Genomic DNA, 16,233 nt, shown 5'->3' on the forward strand with positions numbered 1-16,233 from the left:
GATTTGCATAAAGCTATCTGAAATGGTCATGTGGCTTCTTCCCATAACGAATCTTGGATTGAGACCCAGGACGCATGAGCACAGCGCCATTCCCCTTGATAAAAACCGGGTGGAGGATATGCATAAAGCTATTTCAAAATGTCATGTGACTTCTTTCCATAACGAGTCTTGGATTGAGACCCAGGACGCATGCGCATAGCGCCGCTCCCCGTGATAAAAACCGGGTGAGTAAGACAGTGCAGATACACTTCTGAGGAAGCCGCTGAGCGTTAAGGAGGCGGAGAAACGCGTAAAGTGAAAGACTGCATCTGATCACACTGCACTTGATCATACAACTAGCTGGTTTAAATATAGATAGATTTTTTGCATCTCCCGGGAGAACGGTGAACTGTGAGTACAAGCTCGTTTTCTTGAGCTGAGGATTGGATTTGGCTGGTCCTAAAACTTCCACAGAGGTGGATTTAAACCTGTGATGTATATGGCTAAATAAGTCCTACTACAACGCTGTCTGAAGTATTTCTTGGCATTAATCATGCTTGCTGCTACTAACAAATAACCGCACATCTAATAGGATCTATATCCAAACCATCCATTTGTTCACTTGCTGGAGCTCTGCTATAAAATATAAAGTATATATGGTTGCTCGGATGAGTGATGATTTGTTATATGACTAAGACAAATAGTTGATTTAAGCTATATAACTGCTGTTTATGCTTCACTAACCAACTAAACAATCACCATGTGCCAAACTGTGCCTGATTACTAACACAAGCTACGTTGTAGCCATCATTGAAGCCTCATCCATATTACACTCTCAATTGAAGGAATTTATTTATTTTTTCATTGACCGGACGTTTTTTTTTATCTTGTTTTTTTTATTTTGTATTTATTGATTTTTTTATTTTGTCATGGTATTTATGTAATATTTTAATTATATGTATTAAATTGTTCCTATCTGTGAGCGCTGTCTATCCTTTGCTATTTCTTTTTATATATAGGTGTTAGAGCATATACCTATACTTGGACAACAGCTATAGTTTAGGGTTTTTATTATTGTTATTGTCCTTGTTAATATTATTAGTATTGGGAATTGAGCGCTTTTATCCTTTTTGCTTGTTACTTATTAGTATTGTAATGGTCGCTGTTAATTCTTAGGGGGGGAATTCAATTCCCCCCTAATTACTGCAAAGTAATTAATCCCCAGAGGCTATTCAATTAGTCCAGAAGGCCCAGAGGCTGCACTTAAAAGGGATTTATTTTTGGGTCTGATCTGACCAAAGAGAAATCCCCTATAAATTGCCTGTTAATGGGTGCAGAGACCCCGTTAATGTATAGGTGGACCAAGTAGTGCAAATGTGCAGGGAAGGGGGTGGTACGGGTAGTATATATTACAGATGTGTCCACATACATCTAACCTCCTTGCGCGTTAAACAGCCCTTCTAGTCGTCATGCCATGCTGTGGCATTACAAGGTAGCGCCGAGCGTCTTTTAGTGCAAAATTTTACCTTTAAATGCAACTGCATGAGAGCCGGTATGTTATAGTGTTACAATCATTGACACTGTAATGTAGCATTTCCTATGCCGATATGCCTGCAGTAGAAAGACGCTTGGCGCTACAGAGTTGTGTGTAATGCGACTTGTATCGCACAGAGGATAGATGTGGACATATCTGTAAATCAGCACTCGTTGAACCTGTGCTCAAGCAAGTTGGTGAGCAGACAGTATCAGTCACAGATGGGAGACAGGCAAAGGAGAGCAGAGGCGCGCTGCTGGCAGGGATAGAGCTAGTAAGAGAGAGTGAGGGTGAGTGCTTGCATTATACAAGGAAGGGGTGTATGCAGGAGGGTGAACTGGAATGGACAGTAGGTGGAGGGTGGACAGATGGGCTAAGTAACAAGTTGAAAGGGCTAATAATGCTTTTATGAAGAGGTGTAGTGAAGCTGTGGATGCTGGTAGAGAATCTGATATGGTGTTCCAGAGCAGTGGGACAGCATGGGAGAAACCTTGGATGTGGGATTGAGCGGAAGTGACCAGAGTGTAGGTGAGGTGATGGGGGATCGGAGAGTGTTAAAGGTGGTGTGGACATAAATAAGGTTGGAGATGTAGTAGGGAAATGAAATGCGACGGCGGGGAGTCTGAACTGCATTCGGAGGTTATGGACAGCCAATGATAGAGAGAGGTGAGGACAAGAGAGCAGCGAAAGAGGCAAATTATATATTGGTCAGCACTGTGGGAAGAGGTGACAGAGGGGTCACGTACAATTTTATTGGCTTTATATTTGCATTGCCAGCTAGGCTGCAATACCGGAGTGGTGAATGCTCCTTAGACCACATGTAAAGTAGTCACCAGGAAAGCACCAGTGTGTGAGAAACTGGTATAGAAGCCTTCACCAGGAGATGTTTGAAAATGTTCACAGAAATTCCCTGGAATAACCAACAGCTTACGGCCTTTATTACTTAACTCATTATGTGGCAAATGTACTAAGCCTTGGAGAGAGATAAAGTGGATGGAGATAAACTATTAACCAATCTGCTCCTGTCTGTCATTTTTTAAACACAGCCTGTAACATGGCAGTTAGGAGCAGTTTGGTTGGTTCTCAAACTATATCCACTTTATCACTCTCCAAGGCTTAGTACATCTCCCCGTTTATTACTTAATCTCTACAGCCATCAAATTTAAGATCATTGTCTTGCATGATGAATCATTATGTGGAGGGCTGCATACTCTAATACTAAACATAATAAAAGGTGCTACATTGCTATTTGTTACTAATGTAACTTCTCACTAAAGCAGGGGTGGGGAACCTTTTTTCTGCAGAGGGCCATTTTGATATATATTACATTATTCGCGGGCCGGGTGCAGCCCACGCCCCCTCCGCGTGATGTTACACAGGGCAGGCCACAATCGCCGATGATTACAACAATGCCCGGAGCGGGAGCTGTAAGGGCAGCAGTGTGACAGTCTGAGGTGTCTTAAGGACGCTCCAGTCAGCACTGCTGCATAGATTCTGGCTGCAGGATGCCATTCTAGGCACCCTGCTAGCCAGATGAGGCTAGCAGAAAAAAGCTCAGAGGGCCAGACCAAATGATTCCGAGGGCCTTATACAGCCCGCGGGCCTAAGGTTCCCCATCTCTGCATTAAAGTATCACTTCTTAACACTTTAACTGCTACGTATCACTCATGAGTGGTAGGTGGGCATGCATTTTTGGCCAAACACATGCTAAGAACTTCATTTGCACTCTATGTTAATTTGAAGAGATTATAATGGTTCTGATTGTCAGTATTCTTAGTGCTTAGAGTGTGCACCTGCATTTTCCTTTTTTTCTATGATAAAGAATTTGTAAACCTAAACTGTAATTCTATATTAAAACCCTCTCTCCTAAATTGTCAACTTACTCCCTAATCCATGGTTTGTGCAATGCATCAACAATAAGCTGCCTTACATCTAGTAATGGAAATCTTATAGTGCCTGATATCTCACTTACCATTTCCCCAGCTCCAGTTTAAAGAGCATAAGAGGACACAAGACTGAAGGATTATCACCCAAACATGAGATGGCTGGGAGTGGGAAAACTATGGGCCCCAATTCATAGATTTACATAAACATCCAATGCTTAAATGACCTGCGCATGTGCAGGAGCCCAGATCTAGTCCTGTGATGACGGTCGCAGTGCCCCAAAAGCCACAGCATGATTGACATGCTGCTTGCGTTTGGGGGGTGGTGACGGGGAACATTCCACAAAATGGTGGTGGTGTCGGCCCCCTTTTCTGGACAAGCCGAAGCCAGTGGCTGCTTCCTTGGGTTTAACTTCACTGGCCCCGGCAGTGTGATTTTGTCAGACATCTTGAGTAGCCTGAAGGCTATATACAGTCATGGCCAAAAGTTTTGAGAATGACAAGTATTGGTTTACAAAAATTCTGCTGCTTCTTCAGTTTTTATGATGGCAATTTGCATATACTCCAGAATGTCATGAAGAGTGATCAGATGAATTACAATTAATAGCAAAGTCCCTCTGTGCCATGACAATGAACTTAATCCTACGAAAAAACCCATTTCCACTGCATTTCAGCCATGCCACAATAGGACCAGCTGACATGTCAGTGATTCTCTCGTTAACACAGGTGTGTTGACGAGGACAAGGCTGGAGATCACTCTGTCATGCTGCTTGAGTTAGAATAACAGACTGGAAGCTTTAAAAGGAAGATGGAGCGTGAAATAATTGTTCTCCCACTGTTAACGATGGTTACCTGCAAGGAAACACGTGCAGTCATCATTGCTTTGCACAAAAAGGGCTTCACTGGCAAGGATATTGCTGCTACTAAGATTGCATCTAAAATCAAACATTTGTCGGATCATCAAGAACTTCAAGGAAAGAGGTTCAATAGTTGTAAAGAAGGCTTCAGGGAGGAACGTCCAGCAAGTGCCAGGACCGTCTCCTAAAGTTGATTCAGCTGCGGGATCAGGGCACCATCAGTGCAGAGCTTGCTCAGGAATGGCAGCAGGCAGGTGTGAGTGCATCTTAACGCACAGTAAGGTAAAGCCTTTTGGAGGATGGCCTGGTGTCAAGAAGGGCAGCAAAGAAGCCACTTCTCACCAGGAAAAACATCAGGGACAAACTGATATTCTGCAAAAGGTACAGGGATTGGATTGCTGAGGACTGTGGTAAAGTTATTTTCTCTAATGAATCCCATTTCAGATTGTTTGGGACATCTGGAAAAACGCTTGTCCAGAGAAGGAAAGGTGAGCGCTACCATCAGTCCTGTGTCATGACAACAGTAAAGCATCCTGGAGACTATTCAGTGGGGTTGCTTCTCAGCCAAGGGAGTGGGCTCACTCACAATTTTGCCTAAGAACACAGCCTGAATAAAGAATTGTATCAAAACATCCTCCTAGAGTAACTTCTCCCAACCATCCAAGAACAGTTTGCTGACGAACAACGCATTTTCCAGCAAGATGGTGCACCTTGCCACAAGGAAAAAGTGATAACTAAGTGGCTGGGGGAACAAAACATCAAAATTTTTGTTCCATGGCAGGAAACTCCCCAGATCTTAATCCCATTGAGAACTTGTGGTCAATCCTCAAGAGGTGGGTGGACAAACAAAAACCCACAAATTCTGACAAACTCAAAGCATTTATTAGGCAAGAATGGGCGGCCGTCCGTATGTGGTCCAGAAGTTGATTGACAGCATGCCAGGGTGAGTTGCAGAGGTCTTGAAAAAGAAGGGTCAACACTGCAAATATTGACTCTTTGCATGAACTTAATGTAATTGTCAATAAAAGCCTTTGACACTTATGAAATGCTTGTAATTTTACTTCAGTATACCATAGTAACATCTGACAAAAAGGTCTAGAAACACTGAAGCAGCAAACTTTGTGAAAACCAATACTTGTGTCATTTTCAAAACTTTTGGCCATGGCTATATGTATGTTTGTACTTGTAGTGGACTACCTCATTTCATAGCTGCACCTTTTGCTTAAATCTGAGCAACTTGTTTCTTTTACACAGTAATATGTAAAACATTAATATACCTCTATGAGAAATCCATATTGTACAATAACATTTTTCAGCTCTTCATAGCTCAGTTCTATAGAAAGTTCATTTGCCAAGTTTTCAAAGTGATACAGAAGAGGTCCTTGAGAAGAGGGGAAAAATAAAATAAAAATCAGATCACATACATTTTTGTTTTAGAACACTCAATTGCTTGCTGTAGTCAATTTAAAGTAAAGCAGAATATTTCCGCCTTAAATAAACAGCACAGTTAAGTATTGGTAGAGATTCCATTTTGAACAAAAAAAGCCAGAAAACCAGCCAACTGAGGCCTCTCCTGGCATATTTGATCTAAAAGGCCCAAAATACATTGTCTCTATTAGCTAATTATAAATGGAGCCCTCCCAGTTGTTCTTAAACCAAATCTCCAAAGTTGCCGAAGCTGATGAATGCTGATCTATATTTAAATTCATTCACATTTAAAAAATACAGAATCTTATAAGGAAAAAACAAATCCCCCCCCCCCCCCCCACAAAAAAAAAAAAAAAAAAAAGCACAATTAAACAATGAATCCCCTACACCTACCCCCCACTATATTTAATCATTGCAACAATGCTTCCACCTCTATAGGGACTTATATTTAGCAGAGGTCCTTTAATCCAATTGAAGAGGCCGTCAGTATGACAAAAAAATTATTGAATAGTAATTTTCAAATGTGGCCACTAGATAATAATATGACTGGCCACCACAAACCACCGCCCATGGTGTGCACTGCAGTAAGGTTCTTTTTGTCTTTGTCCCTGCCGTTCAGTACAGTAGACAAATATTTTATTAGGTCTTTTTTACACCGTGTTCCTAATGGAACACAATGTTAGGAAACAGAGGAAGTGCATAAGACCGTAATACCCATGACTGTACAATAAAATTGTGCAGTCATTGGTATTAAGGACTTATGCACTTCCTCTGCCTTCTATATGATGTGGAAATCAGGTGTCAGCGCTGCAAAACACTGCACAAGCTATATTTTTAGAGGTTTAGCACATCTCAATTAAATATATACCTTTTAAATCTAAAGGTTTTGGTTGTCCGAGTTAAGAAGTAACTATCAACATTTCTATGGTACACTATGGAGTATAATTTAAAAACAAATACTTAGGTTCTCTGCATGTAGTTTTTAAAGCTCATAGAAGTAAACTAAATTATTCATATTTATATTTTAGTTAAAATTGAAAAGTAAAGGAGTTACCTAAATTAATCCACAGGCCACCTGGTTTCAGTATTTTCCAGATTGTCTCAACATAGTCAAGAATATTATGTGCAGTGTCTATAAAGAAGCTTGTTGCTATGCAGTCCCAAGAACCTGCAAGATGAAAAAGTGAAAGGAATTTTAAGAAACATCTTAATATGCTCCATCAACTCAGATACATTAACATAAAAAACTAAATAAATATAAATTGTTCCCAAAACCAAAAATGTAGGTTTGTCAGAAGTTAAGAACATATATGTAATATAAGATATAAAATAAGTCACTCCTATTGTTAGATTAATGGGAGGCACCAAATGGGGTTTATTTAAAAAAAGAAAAAAAAAAAACACTGGGCAAGAGAGGGGAGAATAGGAAATATACAAATTATCTGATGGTGACTGGATCATAACTGCTTTGCCAGCGAGTCCTAAAAGGTTCTACGCATGAATCATCAGCGTTACCAGATCAGACATGCATATCGGTATGGAAGCCCAAAGTTGGACTTCGTTACTTTCTGCAAAAAAAAAATAAACAAACATAAAAAATGTTTTGATTAACCTATGGAGATCACCTTAAACTATTGCGTCATTCCATATCAAGTTATGGAATGCAAATTTCCTTTTTGTTATTTTAAACCAAGCATTTTTATTGAAACTTTTGCATTACAAAATAAAAATAAATCATCAAAAACAGACCATAAATATATCAATGATCATAGTAAAAGCTATGGGATACTACAGAAATTACGAGCACGATATGGTAAAATTTGCAGCATAAGACACAATAACAACTAATATAACATCTATATTAGAGTATGATAAGTGATCAATAGTCAACATAGGGCCATAAGTGTGTCAGCACTGAACAGTTACAGAAAAATAACCATCAAAAGTATTATACATAGCGATAGTCATCTGCCGGCTGTCACTGTGGGGAGATAAAGAGGTTCAAGGGCGTATTTCAGATTCCTGCCAGAGGGTATCCTGCCAGATTCAGATTCCTGCCAGAGGGTATCCTGCCAGATTCAGATTCCTGCCAGAGGCTATCCTGCATATTCTATCAAATTTTAGGGAGTACTTTCGCTTCTGATATATAAAGCATTCATGAGAAACTGTTACATTAACCAGGGACAAACAGGATTAAAAAGGAGGAGAATCAGGAGCCATCCATGTGCAAGAATTACAAACATGGGCTAAGGTTAATAGATTACTCACATATAAACACGGCAGGAGCAAAGCAGATGCCAGAAGGGGTTGTACACTTGGGACAGACATCTGAAGAGAGACAACCACCTTACCATTTACTTTTACCCTGTGCACACATTCAAAAATATAATAGAGTGTCTCAAATATATATAGTTTTTAATCTTGTGTAATCTTGGAGTTATATAAGGAGAGGATGTTCCCGCATAGGAAACTGAGCGCAGTTAACATAAGAAACAGTGTAATCATTAAATTAGTAATGTCTAGTGCAGTGTTGGCTAACCTTGACACTCCAGCTGTTATGGAACTACATAACCCAGCATGCACTGCTACAGTTTTGCTATTAGGGCATGCTAAAACTGTGGCAGGGCATGCTGGGATATATAGTTCCACAACAGCTGGAGTGTCAAGGTTAGCCAACACTGGTCTAGTGTGTTCACACACTTAGGATTTACAGCTGTTAATTTAAAAAAAAAAATCTAATTAGTAGTAGATGAGAAAGTATTGTTAGTACAGGGGCTTTATTATCCCCTAATAATAAAAAGTGATGTGTTTGGCACAGTAAATTTCTAACACATCAACATCCTGTTAGCAGATCTACATCCAGCAACAGATAAATAATTGCGTTTGTAAATTTATAAATATTTAGCAGACGTCACTGCTAATGCTGGGCATACACTGCCAGATAAAATGTCTGTCAGACCGACAGACATTTTATCTGGCCGGCTGCCAGCCGCAGATGTCCGCGGCATACACTGTGAGAGAAATCTCACAGTGTATAGCCCGACATCCGCGCTCCACCCCCGGGAGAGGAGACATTTCCCTGTTCCTTCCGTAGGAAGGAACACAGGAAATGTCTGTCTGTCGGCCGCGCTGGGCATACACTGCATACACAGTTTCCCGGGTAAATATCGCATCGGACGGGCATGCTGGACAATCCAGCATGCCCGACCGAGCAATATTTAACCCTCGGTCGCCCGCATACACGCTGCAATTATCGCGGCGATCCGCCGATATCGGGCGGATCGTCCCGATAATTGCAGAGTGTATGGCCAGCATAAGGATAGTTAAATGGATAAAATAAGGACCAGGTACATAACCACAGAACAACTGCTTTCATGCCATGTGCAGAGCAGTGGATGACTGATGAGTGTTCCAATGTGATGGCACCCCAGGAGAAGAAAGAAATGCTTTTGCTTAGAGATCCAGCGCGACCCCTGTTGCTATAAGCATTGCAGGAAGTAGTGCAGAGAATGTATTAGTGTTAAAAGGGTACCTGGGTATAGATAGATCTGCCAAGATAGTAGTGCTGTCTGTGCAGACGGGGATCTGCGACATCCAGGAGGAGTCATACCGGGTGGTGACACCCGGTACAGCACCTAGTAAAACCCAGCACGCAGGAGTTTTTGTCACACTGGGGACTTGCCCAGTTCTCTGGGACCTGCTGGGAAGCCTCCCAGTCTCTCCGGCCACAAGATGGTGTGTAATGGATGACGCCACTGGTGGCGCCTTTTGACACGAGTCTCCCGGTTTAGTAGTAACGATGGGCGTAGCTTGAGGAGTCTATTTCCCTGAGGGAAATAGACTGAATGATGCACGTATCACCTGCTCACATTCGGGACTGTGATTGCTTCCTCAAGTTGCGTACAAGTACCGCTTATTCACCAACCAGAGAGCCGTTTAGCTGATACCTCTATTAATCACCCTATCACCAAAAAGTGTCCATTTCCGGGTTCTGAGTGTATCTGGTTATAAACATAACTGGTAATTGTTTATGCCAATCAGCAAGGGCAACTATTCTCAAGTTCTCACGATGTATGACAGTGGCATTACCATATGTAATATTGGTCTTTCAATTATTTGTTATTTAGTGTCACATGAATGACCATGTACTGAATAGAAGGTCAATAATGATATATTAGCACTCTGTACCCCAGGAATTTACAGTCTAATAGTCTCAAGTGATATAGACATTTAAGGTAGATGTCCTCCAATATGGCTTATATCATATTCGCAGTATTATTTACATAAATACCCAGACACACTCTATGGATACTTTAAATTTAAAGATAGGTATTGGGACAATAAGAGTAATAAGATTCAGAAAAAATATAGAAATATAATTGTTTCATAATAAAATTTGCAAAGAAAATGATTTATATATAAATATATAGGGGCTAAGAATTAGACGTAAAGAAACAATGTGACTAAACTTTTTTTTTTTTTTTTTTAGTGTAAAATTGGGAACAGTCATGAGATAATGAAGTCTAGATTATTTGCAGTTAGATAGATTGGAATCTATCTATAGATATGAACCATAGACAAAAAAAACCTTACGGTTTCACATGTCTCATTAAGGCTTCTTCTGATCTGAAATTTCACAAAACCTACAGAATTTCTGCCACTCAAACTTAAAAAAGCAATGGAATTCCGATCATTAAGGCTGACGCCTTAATGTAGCACAGAGTGGCACAGATGCAGAAAGACAGGGTGGCGCAGATGGGGAAAGACAGATTGGTGAGGATGAGGGAATACAGACTAGCACAGTTGGGAGACCACACAGCAGAAGGGATTGGGGAAGATAGAGCAGCGTGAAGGCGAAGATAGTGTACATGTATAGACAGAGTATGATCGTTTTAGAAATTAGGGTGCTGAATGTGTTTTCTGAATGAGATGGATTGTATGGAGTGAGAAGGATTTTGGAACCCAGTGGGATTGTTGTGGTGAACGAATGGGAAGATTGTGGGCACTGAGTGGGATGTGTGTGCCACATAACTGCTCAGACCTCAGGTTGCACAGACTGCATGTGTGTATGCCAATGAGCACACAATTCTGTGAATTAGCAGCTCCACCATTTTGAGAGTGACAGTGCTGAATCTGCAGTTACCCACAGGGTGTGATGGCATACCATATCTGTATTGCGCAAGGAACACATCCACTAAGGCATCAGCCTTAATGATCAAGATTTAATTGTTTTTTTTAAGCTTGAGTGGCAGAAATTCAGTAGGTTTTGTGAAGTTTCAGATCACATCTAAGAAGGCTTAATGGTTTGTCGTCTATAGAATTTCATTGCTTTTTTATAATTTATTAACAAATCAGGGACAGGAGCAGCAAAATGGGCCACCTGCAGGGGAGAAGAGCAACAAAATGGTACACTAGCGCTGGTGGTGAAGGGGACAGCACACAGGAGAGGTTTCGGCTGTGCTGAGGGAGAGACAGCTGCGGGGGCAGGCTGCAGGAGTGCGGGGCTGTGGCTGCAGCGGGGCAGCAGCGAAGGTGCAGAGCAGTGGCAGCAGCGGAGTTCAGAGGGTCTCACTGGCGCTGATTGTCCCAGACGTGAACTGCTTCCTACACACGTAACAATGTGCTCACAATGTGATATCGTGAAAGGTTTCCCTTGAACTCTCCTCGTCACTCCAGGACACAATATGGTGCTTAAACAGCAGATTTTGATACATTAACTATTGTGCAAGAACTAAAGATAGCTGACTGCATGCATGGATCAGTGCAATCTCTGTGGCATGCATCGGAGGAAAAAAAAAAAAAATCAATAAGACACAGATGCATGGATGGATCAGTGAGATCTGTCTATGCATCTGTATTAACAAATGTTCACCTTTCATTTTTTCTAAGAAAATGGCGTGGCCCCGCCCCAAAAGCACAACCAGCCCCAGGCTATTCACAGCCGGTCCTGGTTGTGAAAATACAGGGGATAAAAGACGTAGGTTTTCCCCTGTATTTAGCACAACCAGCACTGGGCTTAGCTGCGCCGGTCCTGGTTTTACAGGGAACAAAAAGCATAGAGGTCCCCTGTATTATCCATAACCAGCACCATAGCCTTTCTAGCAGGTGAGTAATGCCACCTTCCAGGGGAACCCTTTCACTGGGTCCAGCCAAAGCATTACCCCTGACCGCTAGTCAGCCCAGGCTGGTGATCCATGGGGAGGTGGGCCCCCCAATAAAGGGGTCCACCTCTCCAGGGCAGCCCAGTCCTGGACTGATAGCCTGGGGCTATTCCTGGCACCCCTGGGCGGTGGGTGCCGGGTTGATTGTGTGAAAATAGAAAAATATGGTCTTTTGCAGTAGAACTACAGGTCCCAGCAAGCCTCCCCCGCATGCTGTTACTTGGAGAACCACAAGTACCAGCATGCAGGGCATTACGGGACCACTAGTACCTGTAGTTCACTTGCAAAATACATATAAAAATAAACACAATACAGTTTAATATTTCAAGAAGAGTTTATTATATTGCATCTTTACCTGGGGGTGGGTGGCCTTTAAGCTCTTTTTCATGGCCGCCACCTCCCCGGGGCTTCCAGAGTCTTTATTCTTCAGGAGCTATTCCCGCTTCTTCTTCGCCAACAGACTGCCAGCCGCTGCCTCGTGCTGGCTTATACAAGCCAGCCGAGGGGGCGGGGTGATGACGTTGCAAGCCGTGATTGTCTCATGGCGGCCATCTTGAAACTCAAAAATGTCGCTGAGGCACCATATTTGAAATTAGCACAGCTGCCAAACTCTGTTGAATGGCTGGCACGGACTGGATCCTCTAGGATCCAGGTCTGCCGCCATGCCTGCTACATTCAAGAATATATATATATGGGGCGTATCTATAATTGGTGCAGGGTGTGCGGGGCACACGGGCCCCCGGGTCCAGGTGGGCCCACACCGCGCACCCTTCACCCATGGGTAATTATACTCACCTCTCCGCCGATCCCCCAAGTGCTGCTCCGCAGCGCCGGACCGCCGCTGTAGAGCAGCAAACACTCACTGGGAAAATGGGGGCGGCCATTTTCCCAGTGATCTGCACATGCGCAGAAAAGATGTCCCCACCAAAGTAGGCGCGGGCGCCATTTTCCCAGAAAATCGAGCATGCGGTGTAGATTCTGGCATGAATTTTGGGGAGGGGCGCTGTGTGCCCCTCGGCCCGGTGCACAGCCAATGGGGGGCGCAATCAGCTGGACCACCATGTGAAAACAATAGAGACATAAATAAACCTGCATATAAAGAGACATTACACAAAACATACAAATAATAGTCAACATGAGAAAAAATAGGGCACAAATAAAAAGCAATAAACAGAAACCAAAAAAGGCAAACTAATGAAAACAAAGAAATAAAGAATAAAAAACAAAGGAAGAGATGTGAAACAATAGTATATGTGTAAATATAAAATGTAGCCAATGGATGAAGTAGTTGGATCGAATAATATACATATCAAGATGTTAGTAAGTAATGCCATGGAGAAGTGTATATAAACAAACAATCTATGTGGCTGTGTGGTAACATAAACCGGGACAATCCTAGGTCATAACAAAAGTAGAAAAATAAAAAACTGCTGCGAAAAACATAACTAGAAAAATCTGCAATATGAAAAAATGTCAAAGTATCAAGAGCCGTGCTAATGCACTAAATAAAAGCACAGTGCCATCGTACTGAGTAAAATTGGGGGAAAAGAGGTAAAAACATGAAAGCACTTAAGGAATAGTGCAATTGCCAATGGTTGTGGTAGCGCTTATGGGTGAAATGGTGTAAACAGCATATACAACTGAAGATTTTACTTACAGCACCTGGTATTCTTAGGTGGCCTCCCTTCCTAGTACTAACCAGGCCAATCACTGTATAGCTTCCAAGATCTGATGAGATCAGCCACATCCATTGTTATAAGATTGTAAATACCGGGACTCAATACATATTGCATGAAACACACCATCCATCACCTGGCTCACAACCACCATAGTTGCAACGCCAAACCATGATAATGGACAAAGTGCTGTAAGTAAGCTGGCCAGGAAGAAACGGTCTGTGAGGTAAACAAGTTTAAACTATGGTTCAAAAATAATTTTTTTTTGGACAGTCTTTCATTTGGGCATATATACGAAACAACGTTCCTTATAATAAAAGTGACCAATGAGAATGCACGTTTACTGTATATCTGCATTTGTATGTATAAAAACCATTAACTCAGCCCACTACTGCAAGTATGACAATAAGTGGAAAAACACAGGAGCAGAACACATTTTGTACAAGGTGGAATGAGTAACACTATACGGCCTGCATTGTTTATTGATTGGACAAATTGTTGAAAACCTATTTACTCACTGGTCTCTGAATAAATTTCCTGGAAGTCTCCTGCAGTCATGGAAAAATTTGCATTGGATGGGAGGTCGTGAGGATTGACATCAGGAAAGTAAACAGGTCTTACTTGATCTACAGATCTCACGTTGTTGCTAAACTGATGGATCCAAGGATAAAGTTTAAAAGCATTAATTTGGGTACATCTGGAAAATATTAAAAGAAAACAATTCATAGAAAACTATTAGTACAAACTTAAAATACCACTTAGATATTGATGTCAAAGCTATGATTATAGAAAGAAAATACATATCAGTAGGTACAAATCATTCATTTCTGCTAGGAGTACAGTACTATTCCACAATCACATCAGGGGTCTCATTAGCAATGTTTCGTCGGCCACTATTTAGAGGAATTGTTCAAAAGTGAATAACCTCGCTAAACATGTCCAATGTTCACACAGATCGTAAATCCCCCACCAACTAGCAGAATGGTAGGGGCCTAATTTCCTGATATGACTGTTGGTTTAGTACAGTGGTTCTCAAACTCGGTCCTCAGTACCCCACACAGGTCACGTTTTCCAGGTCACCCAGCAGGTGCACAGGTGTGTTCATTACTCACTGACACATTTTAAAAGATCCACAGGTGGAGCTAATTTCATTTGTGATTCTGTCAGGAGACCTGCAAAACATGCACCATTTGGGGTCCCGAGGACCGAGTTTGAGAACCTGTGGTTTAGTATGACTGAATAAGCTATTTCTGTACATCCAAACAAAATATAACAGATCACAGATGAACAATAATATGGAGCCTGGAGCTCAATGTCACTATTTTTAAAAGATTGGTTATAAATATTTTTATTTACATCTCTCCTTAGTGAGCGGTTATCTACTTTGGCAGTGCAGGGTCATTGTCAGACGCCATGCGTCCTATTTTCGGCTCACCAACCACGCCAGCTTAGAGCTATTGCACCACCCAGTCCATTTCAGCTTCAGAACTACAGCACATGGAGATAGATTGACTAAAGCTTCTAAAAATTAAAAGTGGTAGTGTTGCTTATAGCAACCAATCAAAACAGACTGTAGCTATCTTCGCTCTATTACATCCTAGAAAATAACTATAATCTGATTGGTTGCTAAGGGCAACACCACCACTTTTCACTTTTAGAAGATTTAGTAAATCTACTCCATGGAATCATGATAATATAATGACAGCCACATCGTTTATTAACCGTTTGGCTGCTGTAATTATATGGCTAGAAGGAGCCCTGTGGTGCAGAGGCCTCACATTCTATAGACTGGGAAGAGGTGCATGTGGTATAGACATAGGAGCTGTGCCAGTACAAGTTTGCCCTGCTGAGGAGCCAAAAATGGGACAGAAACAAAAGGGGAGAAACAGCGAATTATACATTAACTTTTCATCTACATACTTCATAGCAGCCATTATAATGAGTAGCTTCCCTTCTAGTTTAGGCAGAGACCCCCTGTTATGGTATATAATGCAGCCTCCTCTTACTCTGTGTCTTTCAGTAACTTTACAAGTGGTCACGTATTCTCAAAAACCACCTCATGTGTTTATTACAATAAGGAACTCCAATAATAAAAAATTCCTCTCTCTATATCGCATATTATTGCATGTACTAAACAACTCCTGTGTCTGATCAACACATGAGGTGTTTTTTGAGACTACTTGAAGCACACGGGATATTGCATGAACACTGCCAGCTGTATAAAATGCTGCTATTTCACTACTAATGCTTATTAACTGCATGGCTGCCGGATATATATGCTTTGACTGCTAACCTTGAACTACTGCTGGACATTGCATAACAAACGTCCCTAATACTATTCCTGCTTTTTTTTCTTTCAGTCATCTTGGTGTATCAATTATTTATGAATTTTAGGTATTTTATGTATTTATTTTATTAAAAACAGGGCTATTAAGTCTTTCAAATTGTGTGCTTTGACAACATTAAAGTTTCTTTATAAATATTATATACTACTGGTCAATATTTAAGGTGGGATCAGTATTTCAAAGATATGGAATTATCCGCAATTCTAATTTGTTGTTTTCATCTTCAATTCTCCATGGCAGCTATTATGGGATGTTCCAAACCAACTAAGCCACATGTGCTGCATAATCTAAAGTAGGGGTTCTCAACTTCAGCCCTCAAGTATCACCAACAGGAGCGGTTTTGTGGATTTATGTAATTACGCAAAGGTGA

General features: G+C 41.4%; 1 protein-coding gene across 2 annotated transcripts in view; it reads right to left on the reverse strand.

Moving 5' to 3' along the window:
* Positions 1-16,233, reverse strand: part of CARNMT1 (carnosine N-methyltransferase 1) — a 54,087-nt gene that overhangs the window by 4,481 nt on the left and 33,373 nt on the right. For both annotated transcript variants that reach the window (XR_015875824.1, XM_088464048.1), the window contains exons 5-7: positions 14,037-14,215; positions 6,736-6,849; positions 5,531-5,634 (exon numbers count right to left, since the gene is read on the reverse strand). Coding sequence is in view for 1 of the 2 variants with exons in the window: in XM_088464048.1 (XP_088320174.1) it covers positions 5,531-5,634; positions 6,736-6,849; positions 14,037-14,215 (397 nt within the window). In the remaining variant the exon portion in view is untranslated. The remainder of the gene's footprint in view (positions 1-5,530; positions 5,635-6,735; positions 6,850-14,036; positions 14,216-16,233) is intronic.

This window comes from Taudactylus pleione, unplaced genomic scaffold (assembly GCF_031769625.1).
Source record: "Taudactylus pleione unplaced genomic scaffold, aTauple2 ptg001573l, whole genome shotgun sequence".
Lineage (NCBI taxonomy): Eukaryota > Metazoa > Chordata > Amphibia > Anura > Myobatrachidae > Taudactylus > Taudactylus pleione.